At 38.7% G+C, this 26,156-nt stretch overlaps 1 protein-coding gene across 2 annotated transcripts in view; it reads right to left on the bottom strand.

Annotated features, from left to right (window-relative positions):
• The window catches only part of TP53BP1 (tumor protein p53 binding protein 1), a 76,419-nt gene that overhangs the window by 21,733 nt on the left and 28,530 nt on the right, over window positions 1-26,156 (bottom strand). For both annotated transcript variants that reach the window (XM_045822563.1, XM_045822562.1), the window contains exons 12-16: window positions 21,440-22,751; window positions 11,213-11,332; window positions 10,242-10,445; window positions 5,405-5,462; window positions 2,979-3,071 (exon numbers count right to left, since the gene is read on the bottom strand). In XM_045822563.1, the coding sequence (XP_045678519.1) occupies window positions 2,979-3,071; window positions 5,405-5,462; window positions 10,242-10,445; window positions 11,213-11,332; window positions 21,440-22,751 (1,787 nt within the window). The remainder of the gene's footprint in view (window positions 1-2,978; window positions 3,072-5,404; window positions 5,463-10,241; window positions 10,446-11,212; window positions 11,333-21,439; window positions 22,752-26,156) is intronic.

A 26,156-nucleotide genomic window follows, 5' to 3' on the forward strand; every position in this document is an offset into this window, starting at 1 on the left:
CTTCACAAGCATTTGTCTCCTGCAAACCAGATATCGTGAAGCAATGAGGTATCTGGTGGCTTTCTCAAACGTCCTTAACAATACACCAGAATAAAAAGGCCCAAGTGAGCAAGTTACACAGAAACTTAACATTGATGTCTTATTCAAGTTTATATCTAAAATACCTACCACAGGGATTAATATAAAGTTAAGTGCACAATAAATGTACTTTAAACAAAAGAATTCATGTTCTCTCAATTAACTGCAAGAATCCTCTCTGATTAAATAAGCTAACTGTATGAGCAAGTGCATATAGAAAATGCCCATAACCCTGAATGTTTTAGTAAATTACAAGTTCAAATGAGTCCAGTATACTATAAACCACAACAAACTAATGCATTTTTAGGTTACATTAAGTGCATAACAGCCAGAATAAAGATAAAAGGATCCATTCCAGCCTAAGAACATATCTGGAATCTCTTTCACTTTGTGATGTCATATTTTACAAGGCATAAACCAATAAACCCCCAGATTTAACATTCAGGATGATAAAGGGTCTAGAAACTATGTCATCTGTTGCTCTAAGCATTTGGCCAGAGAAAGATGGAGATGCTCATCTACACAGAAAAAACTGTCTCCAACTTGGGAGGAGCTCTCACCCTTAGGGATTGCTCTGCTGTGGATCTTGAAGAAGAAAGAAATGGAGAGGTTTCTGAGGTTTCTATCTTATTTAGCTCAGTCTACCAAAACAGGAAGTCAACAAGGGACTTAGAATAGAGTTCTAGCCAAGAGCTGGGATACATTTTGTTGTTAGATCTTATGTCCTGTGTGTCAGGAACCTCAGCTGAGTGAAATATATGATCCAATGAGGAAGACATGAGAATAAGATCACCAGAAGACAGATGAGTAACACCTACCTCTGATGAAGTTTGTAAGGGTGGTCTTATATAAAAATTTCTTAGCATGGTACTAGGTACACAGCAGATGCTCAATCAGTATCAGTTGCATCAGAGAAAGCAATTGGGGAGATGCATTTCATTTTCTTCATAAACTGAATACTCATGTTTGAATCTTTAAGACATCTAACATATCACAGCTAAACAGCAATAACAGTGAGTCAAAAAACTAGAAGGGACATGACTTGATTAACCATTTCAAGAATTCAATGACCATTGTTCTCCAAGCTTAAACAAGCCTACACATTTTTCTTCAGAAGCTATTTAGGGTAGAACTGCAGAATAGATTTTACCTTCTAAAACGAAGCTTTGTTTTCTTTGGGACCTTTTTATTCGTAATCAATAAATGTTAGATTGCTTCCCCCCCCCCCAAAGAGTTCATCAGAACAATTCTTCTCTAAAGACAAAAGGTGTCTCATTGCAGTATAAGTAATGTTTAGCAAATTCCTATCAAATACCAGAATTTTGTATTTGTCATTCTTATATTAGCATCAGTCAAATGAAATGATGTTAAAATCATAATCAGTTCCCACCCAGGATCATAGGAAATACATACAGTTTTGGCTGGCAAGACTGCTGACTAAGGCCAACACAGAACAATGGACAGAAACCCAAAGCCTCACTGCAACACATACTGCAGAAAGTGCTGCCCACCTCTGCCAAGTTCATACATTTTTAGAAATAAAGCAATGAGAAATATCTACCACAGAGATGTATATGAGTATCAATGTCCCAAGAAACAATAAAGAAATCTTTAGCACCAGAACAAAGAGCATTAGAAGACAAGAGAAATCTGATATATTGTAAGAAGGACCACACCTCTCTTCATTAGTTCCAGCTACACAGTCCTACTCTGGTCACTCTATGCCAGGTTCGAAACTGATGCAGAGAAAGAAATTCCAGCATAAAAAGGCCTGGACAAATTAATCCTAAGTGAAACAAAGAAGAATAAATCTCCTTATTTAACAAACTTCTAACCACTCTGTTCTCAGTGTAGATCTATGAAGTAAATGAGGCCAAATCCAGCTGGATGTGTGCTGGCCCTTGTTCTGCCGAAGTTACACAAGATCACTGGCATGCTAGCCACCTCTAATTTAAGATATTCTAATAAAATAGGAAAGCAATACAATGCCCCTGATAAATTTGGTAATTGCTAGACCACTACCATACCAATTTTGGAACCACACAAAGTGACATTTCACCCAACAAGTTTCTTGATATAGTAGAGGGACGTAAGTTGGGCTAGCGGATTCCCAAGAATACCAACAAGCTCACATTTAATCATCAGAATGCCCAATAAAAGCACCCATGTTTCTCTTAAATATTTCTATCAATAAAGAATACAGAAAGTACACTGTAAGTAACACTATTAGATACCTGCAGACAAACGTTAGTTAGCACATGCTCTAATTACAAACTCACTAAATTCCAGAGATGACAGATGCCATCTCATAATAAAAATACAAGCTTATTTCCATTGTCATTACTTCCTTCCCTATACTGAAAATAATACTCATATATTCCAAACATTTTTTATTATTTAAATAGAAAAGAAATACTTTGTAACTCAAACAAAATGTTTTCTGCTTCAAAGCTGTTCAAAGAGATTATGGAGTAAAGAAATTATGATAAAATCTTAATTTCATCAGTTCTGACAAACTTTAAATTGGGGTGTTGAGCATCTATCTCAGTTTTGCCCTATGGGTGACTAAAGGGAAAGAAAAGGTCTGTTAAACATTCCCAAAACTAGGAAAAAGGGAATAAATCTTAGAAATATAGAATGACAGTTTCATAAATTTATGAAGACAATCATTTCAAATTGACAGAACTGGCAGATAAGGACAAAACTTTGCATCTATAAAACATTCAATAAAACGTCTGTCTCATGACACCTCATCTTAATGCCATTTAGAATATGCCACCATTCCTCAGATAAAAAAGTAAGCTCAAGTTCACAAAATTATAGCACTATATTCTAGATTTTGGTAGCAACCATTTCATGAGTCAATATAACCCACAATATACTTCAAAAATAATGCTCGCCTGGTAGGTGCGGAGCAGGGATCCTGATTCCGAGCTTCATCCTCTTGCCGGGCTTCACAGACACAGCTAAGCAAAGACATGGCTGTCTGGGGACTAAGATAAAAAAGCAATATACTGTGTTAGTTTTGAAAGGAAACTCATACCTCTGAAGATTATCCTTTTAGGCACAGAGGGAATAAAATCATTTTTCTGCATCTAAAACTCCAAAGTGCCTTACACCAAAATGCAAATCCCTCCCTACAGTACTTATTTCAAATTAGCTTAATTAAAAACTCTCAAGAAAGAGTCACAGGAAATAAGGTAGACACACTGTACTAAATACCGTAAGAACACAACCAGCAAAGTCCAGAATGTAAAAAAAACTCCAAGACACAAAACCCAATTTCTTCAACAAATATATTGCTAGAGGGGGGAAAAAATAGAGGGAGGAGGCCCCTACAGATTAAGAGTTAAATTAAGAGACATTTCAATCAAATGTAATGTGACCTTGTTTGGATCTTAATTCAAACTGTAAAAAAATACGTAAGGCAACCAGACAAATCTGAACACTGAACATTTTCTGACATTAGGAATCACTGCTAACTTTAAAAGCATGATAGTATTTAAAGTCAAAGAGAAATTCTTATCTTTTAGAGATAGCATTGAAATATTTACAGATAAAATTATATAAAGCTGGAATTAGCCTCAAAATAATCCAGTAGGGAGGAGAATACTGGATGTATTTATAAACAAATTAAGATTAGCTAAGAGTTGGTCATTTGTGATACTGGGTGATGAATACATGGTGGTTCACTATACTGTTTCTCTGCTCTTTATATGCTTGAAACCTTCAATAGTGAAATGACAGAAAGATGACAGCAAATAATCTGAACAGAGCTCAGTAACATGACACTTTGTTTAAAAACAGAGGTATGGCTTTACCTAAATGCAGAGGAAGCAGTGAACATTTAAAATATTCTAACAGCTCTGGCTGGTGTGGACTGAGTGCCAGCCTGCAAACCAAAGGGTCACCAGTTCAATTCCTGGTCGAGGCATATGCCTGAGTTGCAGGCTAAGTCTCCAGTGGTGGGTGAGCGAGAGGCAACCACATGGTGTCTCTCCCTCTTTTTCTCCCACCCTTCCCCTCTCTCTAAAAATAAATAGGCAAAGTTTTTAAATAAATAAAATATTCTAACAGAGCTTACTTTAAATTAAAATCTAGATTCCCATATGCAAAATATGCTTTATAACAATACCAATGAATTTTATCTTATTCTATATATAATCCACCAATCCAACCCTCTGCTTCAAGTATTTCCTTTATTTTTCCAACCCTACATTCCACCCAAATGGCTTGGGAAGCTTCAGCAACATCGTCTGTTCCCTCTTCATGGGCAATATACAGACTAATAACAAGTTATATATCCAATGTACAACTCTGTTAAAACCAAAAAGATCAAATATAAACTCCATTTTTCAAGTTGTAAGACTACATATTATTAGTCTTCAACTGACTAAGGACCCTAAGGTACTTATTTTTCAGATTAAATATATAACAGTCCAGAGAACAACTAATCTAAGATATAGTTAAGTACAGATCAAAGGATTTAGATAGAATCAGGGTTAGAAACTTGAAAATGAAGGTCAAATTTAGTCCAAAAAGTCCTTATTTGACCCACCAAGCATGAAATTTTATTTTTTAAAACCCAGATTTCTCTTTAAAAATTAGAGGTTTGGCAACCTATTTGCATTCTTGCATGGTAACAGTAGGCTGGAGTTGAACAGGGACTACCCACACCCCGTTCTTCAGAAGGCCGTCATCCTCAACACTTCCAGGGCTTGCGCTTAGCCTGCTTTACTTATTTATAGGACTTGCCTAGCCTCACCTAAACATTCTCACCTGTATTTCACCAGCTGCTGCTAGTATTTTCATGCTGGATGACTCATGCCAGAAACTAATAAAAGAATTCTACTCACATAGCCACCAGATGGCAAAGCTTACCACCAGAGCCTCAGGATGGAGTCATACTCATCCTCAAGCATTCCAGCATTCATGACAAAGCAAAAATAATCGTTCAACACAGCAGTTAATTTGGCAAGCCAAGAGAAAATGGCCTGAGGCTGCAACTGAGTAGGGGATCAAGGTCTATGGAACAAGGTCTAAGGCTATCTATCGCTTGTTAAACCATCCATTTTCTCACCAAAGCAACAAGCTCAGTCTCACCAACAGAAAAAGGTAAAAAAGGGCACTCCCACATGAATAAAAGGGAGAAAGGTAAACACCTTTACATATCTTAGTTCTTAAGAAACTCTACGTTAGATTCGGTACATTGTTAAATTCTTTATGTTGGAATTATATTTTAAGTTTTTTCCTCTCTTGATAAATCTTCCCCAGTACAGTGGCTTTGTATATTGAATTCCTCTAAATAGCAACCAGCTCTGGTTACCTGGCAACAGCCTCAGCAGCAGCAGTAGATCCGTTTTTTATTTCACCAATTGCAGGCTCTGAATAAAAACAAAAGCAAGGAAGAAAAAGAGAAATACAATTCATTTGGTATCATGCCTAAAAACTTGTTCTAATAGCATTTGCAACAAATAAAGAAATGGGTAAGAATAATAAGTGAAAATAAAAAGATTTCTGATAATGATACAAGTTTCTCTCACTGTCAATTTTTTTCAACCTTCCTACAGAAGACTAATCAGTTTGTCCAGAAATACAATGAAGCAGTAACATTTAAAAATGAAAATAAAACAACTTCTTAATCTCAACTCATGTCTTCTCATAGGATTCTAAATATATGTAGTAAAATATTTTTTAAAAAATAAAAAATTATGAAAGTTAAAAATCACAAATTCAAAACAAGAAACCTTTAATAAATTATGTAGGAAAATGACTTCAGTTGATGCACAAATTTTAAATAGTGTAAAGTTTTATGAGAACCCACACATAGAAGTATTCAAGTACTTCCCAATTAACAACAGATTACTGAAAAACAAAACACATTTTTAGTAATTAAGGGTGATACTGAAAAGAACCCCATATTTTCAAAGCAATGTCCTATGTCAAGGGATTAAAATTTATTCATTGACAATTTATTCCAGTCTCAGAAAAAAGTAACAAATATACTTAAATGTTTCTAAAAGTTCATGGCCCAGCATAACCTAAATAGTCCATCGAGGAGCCAGTGGAAGTTTAGTGGTTAGAGCCCTGCCTCTGAAACAGAACCGGGCACAGGCCCTGGCCCTGCACTTAGTAGTCCGACCTGGGAGTACATGCCTTCATCTTCTGGCTCAGTTTTCTCTTCTGTAAGAGAGATATGAGAGGACCAATCTCATAGGTTTGTTGTGAGGATGAAATGAGTAAAATTTCGAGTATGGTGCCTGATCCTATGCTCCTATTATCAGAAAAGGTGTTAACATTTACCCCCTTAACATTTAGCTCTATTTAAGATCTTTCCAATTGTAATTTCAAATCTGAAGATTTGAGGCTACCACATATTCTCTCCATAAGCCCTACTTGATTTCAGAAAAGATAATAATAAGGAGGGAAACATGTAAATTTTAATTTCTACTGAGGTTCTAAAGTTTCAATCAGTAAGAAATGAGAAGCAGGATAGCACTGTAATTTGAAACTGGACTTCCAATTCTTGGAACTACTTTGAATTCAGGCTACTGCATTTAACACCTGTATGCTTCAGTTTCCTCGTCTGTAAAATGAGGATAATAAGATCTTTACAAAGAGATAAAATTTCATAAGTTTGTTATGAGATTTAATAAGCTGTACATGTAAAAATGCTTGGTATATAGTAAGAACTCAAAATACATTAGCTAAAATGTCTTTTCTTTGTTCTCAGAGAATGACAAGTCCCTCTTATTCAAGTCCACCCACTCCATCTCTGGTCTTTGAAAGTCTTCCCTCCCAACTTTCTCAGGGCCCTAATCCATCAACTATTTCCCATACGGTCTCATTTAAAAAATTTTTAAATATACTTTATTGATTACGCTAATATAGTTTTCCCATTTTTTCTCCCCTTTGTACCTCTCCACCCTGCACCCACCATCCCTCCAGCATTCCCCCCTACCCCTTAGTTCATGCCCATGGGTCATACAGATAAGTTCTTTGGCTTCTGCATTTTCTATACTATTCTCAACCTCCCCCCATCTATTTTGTGCCTACCAGTTATGCTTCTTATTCCCTGTGCCTTTTTCCCCCATTCTCTCCTCTCCCTCTCCCCGCTGATAACCCACCATGTGATCTCCATTTCTGTGATTCTGTTCCTGTTCTGGTTGTTTGCTTTGTTTTTGTTTTTGTTTTTTAGGTTCAGTTGTTGGTAGTTGTGACTTTGTTGTCATTTTACCGTTCATAGTTTTGATCTTGTTCTTTTTTTTTAGATAAGTCCCTTTAACATTTCGTGTAATAAGGGCTTGGTAATGATGAACTCCTTTAACTTGACCTTATCTGGGAAGCACTTTTTCTGCCCTTCCATTCTAAATGACAGCTTTGCTGGATGGAGCAATCTTGGATGTAGGTCCTTGCCTTTCATGACTTGGAATACTTCTTGCATGCCCCTTCTTGCCTGCAAAGTTTCTTTTGAGCAATCAGCTGATAGTCTTGTGGGAACTCCCTTGTAGGTAACTCTCTCCTTTCCTCTTGCTGCTTTTTAAGATTCTCTCCTTATCTTTAATCTTGGGTAATGTAATTATGATGTGCCTTGGTGTGGGCTTCCTTGGGTCCAACTCCTTTGGGACTCTGAGCTTCCTGGACTTCCTGGAAGTCTATTTCCTTCACCAGATTGGGAAAGTTTCCTTCATTATGTTTTCAAATGAGTTTTCAAATATTTTGCTCTTCCTCTTCTCCTCCTGTCACCCCCTGTGATTCAGATGTTGGAACGTTTAAAGCTGTCCTGGAGTTTCCTCAGCCTCTCCTCATTTTTTTTGAATTCTTGTTTCTTCATTCTGTTTCAGTTGGGTGTTTAATTCTTCCTTCTGCTGCAAATTGTTGATTTGAGTCCCGGTTTCCTTCCCTTCACTGTTGGTTCCCTGTATATTTTCCTTTACTTCACTTTGCATAGCCTTCATTTCTTCCTTTATTTTGCGAGCATACTCAATCATTTCAGTGAGCATCCTGAGTACCAGAGTTTTGAACTCTGCATCTGATAGGTTGACCATCTCCTTGTTGCTTACTTCTTTTTCTGGAGCTTTGATCTGTTCTTTCATTTGGGCCCTATTTCTTTGTCTTGGTGCACCTGTTCCACTGTTTGGGGTGGAGCCTTAGGTATTTGCTAGGGTGGGGCAACCCACTTTGCTATGTTGTGGTGCTGTATGTGGGAGAGGCGTCAGAGAGAGAACAATGCCACTTGCTGGCTTGCTCAGCTCTCACCCTGCTTTCAGTCACTTTCCTTGCTTCCCACAAATGTATTGGGCCCTTCTGGTGCTGATTCCTGGGTGTGTGGGCTTGTGTAGTTCTAGGATCCTGTGGGTCTCTCCAACCGACTCTCCTGTGAGACTGGGAGTTTCTCCCACCACCACAACCCCCACAGATTTTTACAGTCAGAAGTTTTGAGGCTTTATTTCCCCGTGCTCGAACCCTGGGTTGTATGGGCTGTCTCTCTCCGCAGTTGTTCCTCTTGGCTTATCAGCCTGCGAATGTTGGACTGCCCAGTCTGCCAGCCATAGCCTTGTGGCTCATCCACTCTGCCTCGGCTCCCCATCTCCAACCGTCCTACCAGTCTGAATGAATGTTTCTTCTTTAACTCCTTGGTTGTCGGACTTCCATACAGTTCGATTTTCTGTCAGTTCTGGTTGCTTTTGTTTTAAAATTGGTTGTTGTCTTTCTTTTGGTTGTGTGAGGAAGCCAACCGTGTGTACGTATACCTCCATCTAGGCTAGGAACCATATTCCCTCATTTTTAATCCATCTTTTTTTGAAGTTTTCCTTTCAGTCTATAAACCTGTTTAGGCATCTCTAAACCTAAAAATGAAAAATCGCCTTTAATCTTGCATTTCCCTCTAACTCATCAGATTTTTAACAAAAACTATTCAAAAGTAGAATACATCTGCTGCCTCTTCTCCCCTTTATTCCTTAATTACCTTCAGTATAGCTCCCACCCAAACCATTATACTTAAATAGTTCTTGCTAGAGTCACCAAATGGATCTTAATTGCCAAATCCAATGTACATTTTTAGAAATATCTTACTAGACCTCACCTCTGCATCTGACATTGTTTTCTTCTAGCAACTCTCCTCCCCATAACCTTCCATGCATGGCTTTATACTCTCCTAGTCCTCTTCTCTGACTGATCTTTCACAGTCTCTTTTAAGACTTGTTCCTCTTCTAACTCCATTACACACTATTTACAAACTACTAAGTAAAAAAAGATTATAAGCTTTGGAATCAGATCTGATTCAAACTCCAGCTCTACTTTCTACCAATTACTGTGACAACAGATATACAACTTAGAAACTTCTCTCTGTCTGTTTTGTCATCAATAGAATGGAAATAAGGGTATCTACTTTGGAGTGCTATTATGACAATATAGATGTAGAGTCATCCTGTATTTTTTCCCTCCCCCTTTCTTTTATATTCACAAATGGTTCCAAGTTGTCCCTATTCTACTATTAACCTCTCAAATTCATCCCTCATCTCTATGCCCACCCCACTTCCAGTCTTTAACTAGGAAGTCTCAGTCTTAACTAGGAAGTTAAAGACTGAGTTAGCCAGGCAGAATAATAAGAAATGGGCAAGGCAAGGAATGATGCATAAAAATGTAACTTTTGAAACACTAAGCTGATCCTGTTAAAAAATCAAATCTAATCACACTACTCCCTGGACTACAATTTTACAGCTTTTCAGCGTGATATAAAAGGCCTTTCAGAATCTGGACTCTACTTTGCAGCAACTCCTTGTATCTTCCCTTATTTTAGTCATATCAAACAACTTGGAATTAATGTGAGAAATAGTCAACATAAGCCTACAATGTGAATCCACAATCTTAAATTTTCTACCTTCTTCTGAACTGTTACTGAATATGGAAACCAATTACTTAGTATCAACACAGTTTAAAATAGAGATACAACCGGAGCCATAAAGGTTATAAAATGAAGCATCTTCAGTAACACAAGTGACAGGCCAAAAACAAAGAATTAAATCTGTGAGAGTAAGTTTTACAAATGTATTTATAATTATAAAAGTATCAATCACTATTACTAGAAGAAATATAATCATTACTTCTCAGATGATATGGAGCTACTAATTACCCAAGATTAACATAAAAATAAAACTTACTTTCTAGACTAAACTGCAAAGACTCTTCGCTTGCCTCAGTCTCAGGACTGACCAGTTTCATTCTTAGACACAATTTTTCATCCGTTTCGGGGACAGTCCCAGAACCTCCTTTTTCATTCCCAGGTATAGGATCATTGGTCTCCACCATGCTTTCAGACATGACATCACTGTTTGCTGTGGTGCTTTCTGGATAGTTGCTAATATCTGGAAGGGAGGCAGGAGGAAGAAAGAAAGAAAGAAAGAAAGAATACTAAAATACAAACAAAAAACAATAATTCAAGGTCATCAATTTGCCCGTTTGGCTCCACAGCTCTGCAGGATTGAAGGGGGTTCCTAGGATAGACCCTGTCACATGTATCAACAACTACACACTAGTATTAACACCTGGTCTTAAGAGGAGCAACAGGATTCAGTTCCACTTCTGCATCTGGACAAAGGATGCTGCATGAGCCCTCAGCCAACCCACATCTGCCAGCATCAGGCATAGGTAGCAGGAGACTCCAGACGGCATGATTGTTACCTCCCAGCACTGACTAGAGAAAACAAATAGGTTAATGTAGAAGACTACTGGCTGCTTCAGAGAAGGAGGATCTACATTTTCTTGCCCTGTCAAACAGTAAATTGACCATCCAGGGTACTAAATTAATAGTACTTTTACCCTACCTGCTGTCCCTTCCTTATATGACAACTCTATATCATTGCTTAGCACTCAGATTCTATCACCTTGCAAGTAACAGAATAAAATATTTATATATTTTTTTCTTTCTTCCTTCTACACTTTCTTTCCTTTCATCACCACTCAATATCTCCTGGGAGTAAACATGAAATCAGATATCACAGGCTTATTCTTCCTAAGACAAAAATCAACCTTATGAGGAAGGTCCAACTCCTCAGATCTAAAAGAAATCCCTTGCATAAAAATTGTCTCTAAAAAATTCTGCTTTAAATGACATTACATTTTAGTCACTCACCAATAGGAGTACTGTGTCTCCTGGGCTCCAATTTTAGGTGCCCAATAAGAGGTGGAGTCGTGCCAGTCAATGGTGGGATAATATCACCTTCTTTAGGCAAAGTGAAATGAAATGGAGTTTCTAGAAGGGAAAGAATAAAGGTAAACAAGAAGGAAACCAAAACAGAAGCATAAAAAAGCAAAAGTGAGGAGAATTGCAAGAAATATTTAAATTATTATTTTCCCAAATTCTGCCTCATTCCCAAGCCCCCTTTCACCAGGCCTCCCAACCAATTTCCTATTGTCCTCTCTGTTTTCCTTTCAGCCATCAACAAGACTGACAGAGAGCAGGCAACCACAGGATGGGCAAACAAAGGAAGCCCAAAGTTTGGAGGCCCTGTGGAACATGGGGTCCAAGTGAACGTAGAAACATCTAAGCTCCAAGAGAGTACATTTGGGAATACTCAGTGATACAAATTTGGAGAGTTTCAAGTCTATACATTTTAATTTTGTGCAATGTTAATCCAAGAGGTTCGTTTATAAACTTTAGCAATCTGTAGGATCCTCCTGATTGAAGTCTGATGGTAATACTTATAATTTATAGTCTATTCGAAAAGGTGACAAAGGATCTCAAGGGCCAAAGTACTTTAAAATACTCCTTGGTTCTAACAAAAAATCTATAGGTTTCATGGTTCAGCAGTACTGACCAGCATTCACTCTAGATCACAGTACTAATACTCATATCTACATCTCTGCACAACTGCAAATCTCACGTATATGAGCATTCCAGTACACACATTTTTGTTTAGTCATTATAAAATTAACATAAACATAAAACATTTGACAAGATACCAAAAAACTTTGACAAGAGACAAATTCTGAGATGCCCTAAATTAAATTACAACAGACTGCAGGGTGGGAGGAAGAGGTAAGTGGTTAACCAGTTAATTTAGCCTCAGACTAAAACCAACAAAACACTCACATTCCAGATGTTAAAACTCTGAATCAACTTTCAGGTGGCTATCTAAAAAACACTGACCACCAAACACATCTGCATCCTGCTTATGTTTATGTTGCCCATAACTAGTTCAGAAGCAGTAAATATTTCTTTTTTATGGACTATGCCTCCATCCTATAACTGCCCCCCACCCCTACTGCCCTTCACCTTTTCCTGTCCTTATGACAGCCAATTCTTTCAAAACAACGTACCATCTTTCTTCCCTCACGGTGTGTCCCGGGACCTGATACTTTTTCTGGCTAGTATATGGCTTAATAAACTCTTTCCTTCAGAAAAGCTCTCAACTGCAAAGGTTTTTGATTAACATTACTTTTTAATTAGGTCACAGTTCCAAATTTTTAATAAGCAAAATTAGCGCATTGCCAAAATCACATTTTCTGATTTTCTACTTGCTCACCTCTTTTAATAAAATGACTAAGTTTGGAAGAAAAAAAGAATTGTGACAGACTGCTCCTCTTAAACCTAACACATGAAAATTTGTACTTATCCTGGGTGGCTCAAAATAACTATGATCTGTCATACTAGTCACTACTTGTGAAAAGAATTTGCTTAATACCTTTTCCAACACCACCAAGCAATTCTCACATTCTCAGGATATTGACGGGTATCCTAAAAATATAACTCAATTCTGATACTCTACCTGGAGATAGCACCAAATCCCACAAGTTAAAGGCTCAGTCCCACAAGAATGCCCCCACATCAGATGCCAATCACCAAGTCCAAGTTTGTTCCCTGTGCTATACCTTGTTACCAACTGGCTATATATTATAGATTCCATAACCTCCTCTTCAGGTTCAATTAATCTCCTAGTGGCACTCAGGGTACTCAGAGAAACATTTACTTACGTTTACCAGTTTATTATAAAGACACAGATTAACAGCCATACACAGGGTGTATGGCTGTACACAGGGTGAGGTCCAGAGGGTTCTGATAGCAGGAGATTGGAACTGGGATGAGACACCATCCGGGATCATTTACTAACTAAGAAGCTTATCTTGTTCAAGAGTTTTTTAGAGCATTCATCCCCAGCCCTCCCCTCACAGGCAGCAATCGGTAGGGTTGAAAGTTCCAACCTTGGTCTTTCCGGAGAACAGCCCCATCCTGAGGCTACCTAGGAATATACCCTAAATCACCAATTAGCACAAACCCAGGTGTGACTAAAAAAGCAGGTTCTGGATAATAAAAGATATTCCTTTCACCTGAAAAATTACAATGGTTTAAGAGCTCTATACAAGAAGCTGAAGGCAAATATCTCTCTTAATATACCACATTTTCTTCTTCCATCTTTTCCCACTCTACTCACAGCCTTCATTACCTTCAATAAAGCACTTTATACTGTTTTTTTCCTTCAAAATCACAAAACAACAACAAAATATCTTTTACACCTACATGTAAGAGAAAAACAAATTAGTGATCTGAAGGGATGGAAAAAGAAAATGAAATGGACTTTAGAAAAAAAGGATGAAAAGTATACATGCTTGGCTAAAAGGAACTGTAAAGACTAGAACTGGAAATTTTCAACATCACATTTAAATAGCAAAGAACGCCACCGTAGCTATAGAATAAGAGAAATAGGTCAGTAGACAAGCATTCATTCTCTGGCAGCTTCTTAAAAAGCAAGTTCTGAGTTTTGTCAAAGATGGAGGTATACGTACACACGGTTGGCTTCCTCACACAACCAAAAGAAAGACAACAACCAATTTTAAAACAAAAGCAACCAGAACTGACAGAAAATCGAACTGTATGGAAGTCCGACAACCAAGGAGTTAAAGAAGAAACATTCATTCAGACTGGTAGGACGGTTGGAGATGGGGAGCCGAGGCAGAGTGGATGAGCCACAAGGCTATGGCTGGCAGACTGGGCAGTCCAACATTCGCAGGCTGATAAGCCAAGAGGAACAACTGCGGAGAGAGACAGCCCATACAACCCAGGGGTTCGAGCACGGGGAAATAAAGCCTCAAAACTTCTGACTGTAAAAAATCTGTGGGGGGTTGTGGTGGTGGGAGAAACTCCCAGTCTCACAGGAGAGTCGGTTGGAGAGACCCACAGGATCCTAGAACTACACAAGCCCACACACCCAGGAATCAGCACCAGAAGGGCCCAATACATTTGTGGGAAGCAAGGAAAGTGACTGAAAGCAGGGTGAGAGCTGAGCAAGCCAGCAAGTGGCATTGTTCTCTCTCTGACGCCTCTCCCACATACAGCACCACAACACAGCAAAGTGGGTTGCCCCACCCTAGCAAATACCTAAGGCTCCACCCCAAACAGTGGAACAGGTGCACCAAGACAAAGAAATAGGGCCCAAATGAAAGAACAGATCAAAGCTCCAGAAAAAGAAGTAAGCAACAAGGAGATGGTCAACCTATCAGATGCAGAGTTCAAAACTCTGGTACTCAGGATGCTCACTGAAATGATTGAGTATGCTCGCAAAATAAAGGAAGAAATGAAGGCTATGCAAAGTGAAGTAAAGGAAAATATACAGGGAACCAACAGTGAAGGGAAGGAAACCGGGACTCAAATCAACAATTTGCAGCAGAAGGAAGAATTAAACACCCAACTGAAACAGAATGAAGAAACAAGAATTCAAAAAAATGAGGAGAGGCTGAGGAAACTCCAGGACAGCTTTAAACGTTCCAACATCTGAATCACAGGGGTGACAGGAGGAGAAGAGGAAGAGCAAAATATTTGAAAACTCATTTGAAAACATAATGAAGGAAACTTTCCCAATCTGGTGAAGGAAATAGACTTCCAGGAAGTCCAGGAAGCTCAGAGTCCCAAAGGAGTTGGACCCAAGGAAGCCCACACCAAGGCACATCATAATTACATTACCCAAGATTAAAGATAAGGAGAGAATCTTAAAAGCAGCAAGAGGAAAGGAGAGAGTTACCTACAAGGGAGTTCCCACAAGACTATCAGCTGATTGCTCAAAAGAAACTTTGCAGGCAAGAAGGGGCATGCAAGAAGTATTCCAAGTCATGAAAGGCAAGGACCTACATCCAAGATTGCTCCATCCAGCAAAGCTGTCATTTAGAATGGAAGGGCAGAAAAAGTGCTTCCCAGATAAGGTCAAGTTAAAGGAGTTCATCATTACCAAGCCCTTATTACACGAAATGTTAAAGGGACTTATCTAAAAAAAAGAACAAGATCAAAACTATGAACGGTAAAATGACAACAAAGTCACAACTACCAACAACTGAACCTAAAAAACAAAAACAAAAACAAAGCAAACAACCAGAACAGGAACAGAATCACAGAAATGGAGATCACATGGTGGGTTATCAGCGGGGAGAGGGAGAGGAGAGAATGGGGGAAAAGGCACAGGGAATAAGAAGCATAACTGGTAGGCACAAAATAGATGGGGGAGGTTGAGAATAGTATAGAAAATGCAGAAGCCAAAGAACTTATCTGTATGACCCATGGGCATGAACTAAGGGGTAGGGGGAATGCTGGAGGGATGGTGGGTGCAGGGTGGAGAGGTACAAAGGGGAGAAAAAATGGGAAAACTATATTAGCGTAACCAATAAAATATACTTTAGAAAAAGACTGAAAATAAAAAGAAGCAAGTCCTTTAGGTTAATACAGAAAAATTTAGAAGATAGAATCTAAAGAACAAAAAACATGACCCCAAAAAATCTCACAAAGCATCATACATTCCAAATATATATTTTAAAGATTTTTTCATTCCTGGAACAGTCATCTGCACTACACTGCTCTCTTGACAGGAACTATCCCTCACAGTATGATCTACTATACAGACTTTCTAAAATCTGTGTGATCTTTCAGTATTTCCTTCTATGCAACAAACCATAATATGAAAGTCTAATGTACAAGCATTAAAAATTATTTAAAATTATTTCCCTGTTTCTTTTGCATAGTACTACGTAAAAACTTACTGGTATGAAAGTTATTTTAACACCATTGATACAACTGCATTATTACAGCCTAATGGAAAACTGAGTCTTTTACCGGGAGCACTAACACAACATTTACCTGGTCTTCAATGTCTCATTCCTGGATTATTACAGCAGCCTGTCAATTATTTTCTCTGCCTTAAGTCTCCTCCTCCCCCAACCCCCAATACTTTCTGCACACTTGACTTTGAACACATTAGCTCCTGGTCAAAACTGGGGTTGCTACTACCAGATAATTCCTAATTCTTTAGCCATCATTCAATTAACTGGTAGCAGGCGATAGTTCTAGTCTATATTTATCATTCATGTTCATAAAGCCTCTATTCAATGTCCTCCAAGTGCTTTCCCATTTCTCTGTTTTTGTTCACTCATCTGAAACACAATACTAATCTAATCAAATTAGCAATGAATCCTGCAAAATAATATTTTACCCCCTTAAATTTACAGAAACTTTCACCATATTCAATTCATTTTGTAAGATTTAGCATGCCAACATTATTTAAGTCACCTAAGTCCCTTCTTGATTTCCCAGGTTATCATGGTTTATTCTAATGTATGCCAGCATGCCCACCAATTAAGAAAGATATGAATGAACAAAAGAAAATTTAATACCAATTCTTAAACCATCTAAGTGGGGAGTTTGTACTTATTACTGAAGACTTTAGATATTCATTAGTCCAAAGCAAAATTTAAAACCTTTAATGTCAGTAAGGTCTCTCTTACTTCTAACTTCCTGTTACAGCATAAAGCCCATCTTTTCTTTTGTTCTCAAGAGAAGACCTGGTCACCTTCCACAAATGATCTAGAGCCCTCTACATAAATATGTAAGAATTTCTATAATGAAGAAAAATACAAAAGATAGAATTTATATTTGGGTGACGCCATGCACAGTCTACCCTAAGAGTCTGTCTCTGGCATTAATGGCCAATTAGGATGATATTCGATAAAGTAGGCCAACAAGTGTTGGAGCTAGAGCACAAGACATGTCTGGCTTCACTGATTATTATTAACCTATCACATACCACTACTTGTGGACTTCATTAAAGACTTATTAAACTTCTTGTGATTTTTCACATCATCAAACCATCATAAATTTATTCTATAATGAATAAGGTTGGCCTTCCAAGTATCATCCTCTTAAATTTGTTTTGTTCCGAGACTTCCAGCCAAGATGAAGGCGTAGGAAAACACACTGTGCCTCCTCGCACAACCAAAAGAAGGACAACAACAATTTAAAAACAAAAACAACCAGAACTGCCAGAAAATCGAACTGTATGGAAGTCCGACAACCAAGGAGTGAAAGTAGATACATTTCTCTAGACCAGGAGAAGAGGTGGAGGCAGGCAGAGAGGGATCACTACAAAAAAAAAAAAAAGCGGTGGCTGGCAGACCTCAAGCAGGCAAGGCGGCAGCAGGTGGACCCAGCAAGGCGGCGGATTGTGGAGAGCCATCACACACAAGGTGGCTGGAGGACCAGGCAGTCCCACATTCGCATGCAGATAAACCAGGCGAAACTGGGGAGTGAGACAGACTACGCAACCCAGGGTCCCAGCGCTGGAAAATAAAGCCTAAAAGCACTGATTGAAAACACCTGTGGGAGTTCAGGTGCTGGAAGAGACTCCCAGCCTCACGGGAGAGTTTGCTGGAGAGACCCACAGGGTCCTAGAACGCACACAAGCCCACCCACCTAGGAATCAGCACCAGAAAGGCCCAGTTTGCTTGGGGGAAGCAGTAGAAGTGACTGAAATCCAGCAAAGAGCAGAGCAAGCACCATTGTTACCTCTCAGACCCCTTCCCCACATACAGTGTCACAACCCAGAGATGTGGGCTGCCCCACCCAGGGTGAATACCTAAGGCTCCGCTCTCACTACATAACAGGCGTATAAAGACAAAAAATTAAATTAAATTAAAAAATGGTCCAAATCAAAGAACAGATCAAAGCTCCAGTAAAAATACAACTGAGGGACAAAGAGATAGCCAACCTATGAGATGCATAGTTCAAAGCACTGGTGATCAGGATGCTCACAGAATTGGTTGATGTTGGTTGCAAATTAGATGAACAAATGAAGGCTACACTAAGTGAAATGAAAAATGCACAGGGAACCAATAATTACAGGAAGGAAACTGGGACTCAAACCAATGGAGTGGACCAGAAAGAAGAAAAAAACATACAATCAGAAAGAATGAAGAAATAAGAAGTGAAAAAAATGAGGAGAGACTTAGGAACCTCCAGGACATCTTTAGACGTTCCAACATCCGAATTATAGGGGTACTAGAAGGAGAAGAGGAAGAGCAACAAGTGGAAAACTTATCTGAACAAATGATAAAGGAGAACTTCCCCAATCTGGCAAAGGAAATAGACTTCCAGGAAGTCCAGAAACTCAGAGAGCCGCAAAGAAGTTGGACCCAAGGAGGAACACACCAAGGCACATGATAATTACATTAGCCAAGGTTAAAATGAAGGAGAGAATCCTAGAAGCAGCAAGAGAAAAGGAGACAGTCACCTACAAAGGAGTTCCCATCAGACTGTCAGCTGATTTCTCAAAAGAGACCTTGCAGGCAAGAAGGGGCTGGAAAGAAGTATTCCAAGTCATGAAAGGCAAGGACCTACAACCCAGATTGCTCTGTCCAGCAAAGCTATCCTTTAGAATGGAAGGGCAGATAAAGTGCTTCTCAGATAAGGTCAAGGTAAAGGAGTTTATCATCACCGAGCCCTTATTACATGAAATGTTAAAGGGACTTATTTAAGAAAAAGAAAATGAAAAATATGAACAGTAAAAAGACAGCAAACTTAGTTATTAACAACCACACCTAAAACAAAAGCAATCTAAGCAAATAGCTAGAACAGGAACAGAACCACAAAAATGGAGACCACATGGAGGGATAGCAACGGGAGTGGGGGGAGAAGAGAAGGGGAAAGGGTACAGAGAATAAGTAGCATAGATGGTAGGTAGAAAATAGACAGAGGGTAAGAATAGTATGAGAAATGCAGAAGCTAAAGAACTTATGACACATGGACATGAACTAAAGGGGGGGATGTGGGTGGGAGAGTGTGCAGGGTGGAGGGGAGTGAAGGGGGAAAATGGGACAACTGTAATAGCATAATCAATAAAATATATTTTTTAAAATTTGCTTTGTTCAAATTTCAGGAATAGGTCTTCAGAGACATGTCTAAAGAGGTCTCCAAATTATTAACAGTGACAAGTTATCTATAAATAGAAGCATTTAGAGTCATTCTCTCCTTTTCTCCCTCTACTGCCTCACACCCCCCATTCCCTCTCTGGCCACCCTCCTCTCTTTCCTCTATTAGTTGACCATTTTCCACAATTAAGCATGTTTCAATCAGTAAAGCTTTTAACCAAAAGAGAAAGAAAAAAGAAAGAAAGAAAAAAGAAAAAGAAAAAAAAGTACCCTTTTAACTTAACATACAGAAATCTAATGAAAAAACCTGGGACTCAACCAATTAATACCTTTCCAGAACCATTACCTTCTTAAGTTCCTCTCACTTAAATTAGGCTCTCTTAAGGTTTAGCAACTACACAACCACATTTTAAGTATAAAATCATATTATTTTGTTCCAGCAATGTTCTTACCAATGATTTACTTTAATCCTCTAACAGTCAAACCACTGTCTTCACTGCTTTTAGTTGTTTGCTCAAGAATTAATTCTTGAAGTAAACAGAATATAACTTACTAGTATTTTCAATAATCTAATTTTTCTATCCTCACCCAAGGATATATTTACTGATTTTGAGAGAGGTAGGAAGTGTGTGCTGGGTGTGTGTGAGAGAGAGAAATGTCAACCAGCTGCCTCCCCCCCAGAGCCCCTACAAGAGAGAACCGGCAACCTAGGTATGTGCCTTGACTAGGGACTGAACTCACAAACTGATGGTGCCTGGGCAATGCTCCAACCAACAGAGCCACTTGGCCAGGACTTAATAATCTACATAAATAGTAGTAAAATAAGTTTTACTTCAGCAATGTCTATTATAAAAAAGAGCTGGCTCTGCCCATTAATAAATAGGATAAACAAGAATTCATGAAGAATACTATTAACATAATAGAACTAATAACCCAATGTTTTAGAAGCTTCTTTAGCATACAATTGTTAAGATAATTAAAAAGTACTCCTAAGTAACCAAATTGAAACAATCTACATGCCCTGATACTTCCTTAGACTAGGTAGGTCAGTAACAGTATTTAGATAGGATGAAATTACAAAAATATTCAATAATACAAAATATTAGGTCATTCAGATAGTCCTTTACTATAACTCATCAGAATCAGAGAAACCATACAGTGTCACAGGAGAAAAAGCACAGCACTGAGAATCAGGTGACTTAGAGTTTTCTCCCACTTCAATCGTTTATTAGCCACATGACTTTAGGAGAAGAGACTGAACCCAATAACCCCTAACCTCCTTTTCAGTTCTAACATTTCTCACTCTGAAGAGAAAAGAAAATCCTGAATATAAAACCTAACAAATAGGGATAATTTTGAGGGTATAAATAAATAAACACTACTAATAATCACATCTACACAAGAGGTATAAAGTGGGACTGTTACAGGAACACCAAAAGGTATAATCACTCACACTAATAGCTATGATGTGTCCAAATACTGTTTCTCCTTTCCATAACCCTAGAGGCTTATTTTCTTAAGTTTGTGTTTTGTTTTTATTTTTTTTTTTGAAGTTTGTTTTGTTTTTAAATTACACTAACTCTGGGCATTTAGAAAGTTTGAATTCTTTTCAGCCAACATCATATATTATATTCTACAAATATTTCAGAAGTAATCTATATTCCCATCTGGACTTCATAAAATAGATAAAGGGCACATACTAGCATCTTTTCCAGTTTAAGGTTTAAGATGTGTATATGTTGAACCAAATTTAAAAACTTTATTTAATAACCATAAAGAGGAAATAACCAATACAGGCGCAGTCATTAATAGAGGTCTGAGTATGACTTTACTCTAAGATCCTTGTACTTAAAGGCAACTGTCAAAACAGAAAAATTTGGACCAAGACTGGGACCTTAGTAGAAATACCAGACTGGTATTAATTTCCACATATTTATAAAATTCATGTTGATTACTCCTAAGTTATAAAGCTAAAAAAAATCAAATGATCTCTAATTTCATAAATTACAGCTACAAAAGAATACAACCCAAATTTTTTAATTTCCCAATTATTAGTAGCTATTTATAAAAAAAAAAATCCAAGTTAATTTTCAGCCCTGACATAAGCATGCAGTTCTCTCCTACCTTCCATTCCAAATTGTAATTTGGTTGGAGACACAGAATTTACAATCACACTCACCACTAGAGCTTTCACAGAAGCTTTGCGAGGTGTGGGCAGAGGCCTTCTCCAGCTTCTGAGCTTCTACACCTGAGCCCAGCTTCTTTGTATTAGCCATTTTTGAGTCTTCTGTTAGTAAGTTATCTGCTTTCTCTTGAGGTTGGGTCTGCTGCACTTGCTGATCAGGTTTTGGAGCATCGTCTGCTCTTACTGAAGTCATGGGAGGTAAAGAGTCAGCCGCTACAGGTTCTTTTACTGTAGTCACTGATTTCAGATCTTCACATTCAGCACTCTTTTCTTCCTGGGTATCAACTCTATTCTCAGCACATGGTTCTATTTCTGGAGCATCATCCTCCCACAACCGGGAATCTGAGCATTTCTCCACTCCCTCTAAAGGTTCAGAAGAAACATCAACTCTGGGAGACGGTTCCTTCACATCTACAATGACAACACTCGAGTCCTCTGAAGTAGCTTCTTCCCATGCTTCTTGATCCTTATGTTCCAATTCTTGGTCAAGTACTGGAAGCTTTTGGGGGGAATCAACACTGGTTTCAACTTCCATAGCTTCCTGACATTCTTGTTTTGAGATTTCCTTTGAAAGATGCAACCCTTGGGATTGCGTTTCAGTCAGAGAAAGGTGTAATGAGACACTCTCCATATTTTCTTCTTTCAGCTCTTCTCCTTGACTTTCACAGGGAGTCTCAGGAATTTCTTCCACCTCAGAACTTGACGACCCCTCCTCTGGATGATGTTCTTTAATTTCCATAGCTTCCTCCTGATCTAACATGCTAGAGAGTGCCTCTGATCGAGTAGCTGGAGAAGGAACAGCCTGACTCCCTGAATCACAAGTGAGGTCAATACAAATGTCTTCTGCTACAGTTTCTTCTCTGCCTTTGCAATCAGTAGCTAAAATGCTAACGTCATCTCTGGTTTCTGTGTCATCCCCCTTTGTTTCATCAGCACTCTGATTCACTTCTACTTGGCCATCTTGTACTGGATTAATCAGGATACTATCATTTTCAGCAGAAACAAGTTTAGAATTGAGAACTGATGACACAGGTTCAGTATCCTCAATCTGTGTGTTTTCTCCATCTTCATCAATCCTGTGAGAACTCAAGCTCTCCATCTTTGGGGACTGACTATACTCACTTGTAGAAAGCATCAACTTACAAGAATCCCCTGTCAAAGATAGCCCAAGATCCTCACTGGAATTCTTTGGTTCAACCCCTGGAGTTTTAGAACACTCGACAATCAAAGATGAGCTATGCAAATCTCCACCTTTCTTCCCATCATTTGATCGTTCTTCCAAACTTGGAGATGGAAAGAAAATATCCTAAGGAAGATAAAAAAGAGACAAATCTTCATTTGTTCTTAATCATACTGCTTTTAAATCTAATCCCTGAATTCATCTAAAATTTCTAAACTAATTATTCAAGAACTAAAGAACTCTATGACCATGTTCTCAGAAATACAAGGCTCAAAATCACCAGTCTTTCATCAACACAAGTCGCTCTAATGCTTTTATGAGTTACTGACATAGAACAAGCATAATCTAAACAAAAACTTGAAGTATTAACTTACACTGTTTAAAAAATATTTTTTTAATTTATTTTTAGAGAGAGGGGAAGGGAGGGAGAAGGAGAGAAACATCAATGTGTGGTTGCCTCTCATGCGCTCTCTACCAGGGACCTGGCCTGCAACCCAGGCTTGTGCCCCGACTGGGAATCGAACGGGCGACCTTTTGGCTCACAGGCCCACGCTCAATTGACTGAGCTACACCACCAGGGCTTAACTTACACTCTTAAGGGTAGGAAGACACCTAAATTTAGCTGTATATCACCGAACTGTTAAAATCATGACATATGTATGATGGGCCCACAATTACACAGGGATCATTTGAACACATGACTACAAACACCACTTCGGTTCTCACAAAGCAGGAATATATACTTATTTCACTTCCCACTATTTCAAAATAATACTAGCATTCATTAAACAGATGTTAAAATCCAAAACTTCTAATATCATTAGTCAACACATACTACTACATACCAACAAGGACAGCTGAAGTTAAAAAGACTACATCCTGTTGGTAGGATGTGGAACAACTGCATCTCTCATACGTTGCTGGCAGTAATGCAAAAGGTACAGCCACTTTCAAAAACGATATGGCAGTATCTAACAAAGCTAAACATACATTACTATTAATGACCCAGAAATTCTACTGCTGGGTTTTTATGCAAGAGAAATAAAATCATATGTCCACACAAAGATGTACATACAAATGTTCATGGCAGTATTACTCATGACAGCCAAAAACTGAAAGCAACCCAAATACTCATCAACTGGTGAATATACTGTAGATGTCCATACTGTGAAAGACTACTAACAATAAAAAGGAATAAAACATTATAAGAATATGAATCTCAAAAATATGCTAAGCTAAAGAACTCAGGGAATTCAAATACATGGTGACAGAAGACTACAGTTTGGGTGGTAAGCAAATACAGTATACAGATGTCATATTACAAAGTTGTACATCTGATATTATATAATGTTATAAACCAATGATTTCCCAATAAATTTAATTTTTTCCATAAAAGTTTGATTTATTATCATTAGGTTATATATTTACTTACTTTAGTTTTTATTTTTTAATATATTTTATTGATTATGCTATTACAGTTGTCCCATTTTCCCCCTTCACTCCCCTCCACCCTGCACACCCCCTCCTACCCACATCCCTCCCTAATTCATGTCCATGTGTCATAAATTCTTTAGCTTCTACATTTCCCATACTATTCTTACCCTCCCTCTGTCTATTTTCTACCTACCATCTATGCTACTTATTCTCTGTACCTTTTGCCCTTCTCTTCTCCCCGCACTCCCGTTGCTATCCCTCCATGTGGTCTCCATTTTTGTGGTTCTGTTCCTGTTCTAGCTATTTGCTTAGATTGCTTTTGTTTTAGGTGTGGTTGTTAATAACTAAGTTTGCTGTCTTTTTACTGTTCATATTTTTCATTTTCTTTTTCTTAAATAAGTCCCTTTAACATTTCATGTAATAAGGGCTCGGTGATGATAAACTCCTTTACCTTGACCTTATCTGAGAAGCACTTTATCTGCCCTTCCATTCTAAAGGATAGCTTTGCTGGACAGAGCAATCTGGGTTGTAGGTCCTTGCCTTTCATGACTTGGAATACTTCTTTCCAGCCCCTTCTTGCCTGCAAGGTCTCTTTTGAGAAATCAGCTGAGTCTGATGGGAACTCCTTTGTAGGTGACTGTCTCCTTTTCTCTTGCTGCTTCTAGGATTCTCTCCTTCATTTTAACCTTGGCTAATGTAATTATCATGTGCCTTGGTGTGTTCCTCCTTGGGTCCAACTTCTTTGCGGCTCTCTGAGCTTCTGGACTTCCTGGAAGTCTATTTCCTTTGCCAGATTGGGGAAGTTCTCCTTTATCATTTGTTCAGATAAGTTTTCCACTTGTTGCTCTTCCTCTTCTCCTTCTAGTACCCCTATAATTCAGATGTTGGAATGTCTAAAGATGTCCTGGAGGTTCCTAAGTCTCTCCTCATTTTTTTCACTTCTTATTTCTTCATTCTTTCTGATTGTATGTTTTTTTCTTCTTTCTGGTCCACTCCATTGGTTTGAGTCCCAGTTTCCTTCCTGTAATTATTGGTTCCCTGTGCATTTTTCTTCATTTCACTTAGTGTAGCCTTCATTTGTTCATCTAATTTGCAACCAACATCAACCAATTCTGTGAGCATCCTGATCACCAGTGCTTTGAACTATGCATCTCATAGGCTGGCTATCTCTTGGTTGCTTAAAAGTACTGGCTCTGACTCTTTGATGTGTTCTTCCATTTGAGCCTTTGTGTGTGTGTGGGGGCGGGGGGCGGTCTGGTCCTACCTCTTATGTAGTGAGGGGCAGAGCCTTAGGTGTTTACCCTGGGCGGGTCAACCCACGTCTCTGGGTTGTGACACTGTATGTGGGGAAGGGGTCAGGGAGGGAACAATGACATTTGATCCTCTCTCTGTGGGATTTTAGTCCCCTCTGCCAATTCCCACAAGCAAATTGGGCCCTTCTGGTGCTGGTTCCCAGGTGGGTGGGCTTGTGTGCATTCTAGGACCCTGTGGGTCTTTCCAGTGAACTCTCCCATGAGGCTGGGAGTCTCTCCCGGCACCTCAACCTCCACAAGTGTTTTCAATCAGTGCTTTTAGGCTTTATTTCCCAGAGCTGGGGCCCTGGTTGTGCGCCTCCCTGGGTTTGCTCATTGCCTGCCTGTGCCCGCGCCCAGGGTCTGCCAGCCACTGCTTTTTTCTGCCAGGACCCCTCTCTGCCGGCCACCAACTCTGCCCCACTTGCCGGTCTGGATGAACAGTTGTTGGGACTTCCATACAGTTCAATTTTCTGTCTGTTCTGGGTTGGTTTTTTTTTGTTTTTAAATTTTTGTTGTCCTTAATTTTGGTTGTGCGAGGAGACACAATGTGTCCATTTACACCTCCATCTTGGCCAGAAGTCCTTCCAATAAATTCAATTTTTTAATTAACTTTTTAAAAAAGACTTCAAACAGAAAAGACCATACATACTTTATGATGGCAATTACATGAAATTCTCAAAAACACAAAACTAGATTGACAGAAGGCAGATGAATGACTGGGATGACAGAGGGGATCAGGGGAGTGGGGAGAAGGATTCAACTGCAAAGGATTATGAAGAAACTTTCTAGGGTGAGGAAACTA

Source organism: Phyllostomus hastatus, unplaced genomic scaffold (assembly GCF_019186645.2).
Source record: "Phyllostomus hastatus isolate PE091 unplaced genomic scaffold, TTU_PhHast_1.1 phas_scaffold_501, whole genome shotgun sequence".
Classification (NCBI taxonomy): domain Eukaryota; kingdom Metazoa; phylum Chordata; class Mammalia; order Chiroptera; family Phyllostomidae; genus Phyllostomus; species Phyllostomus hastatus.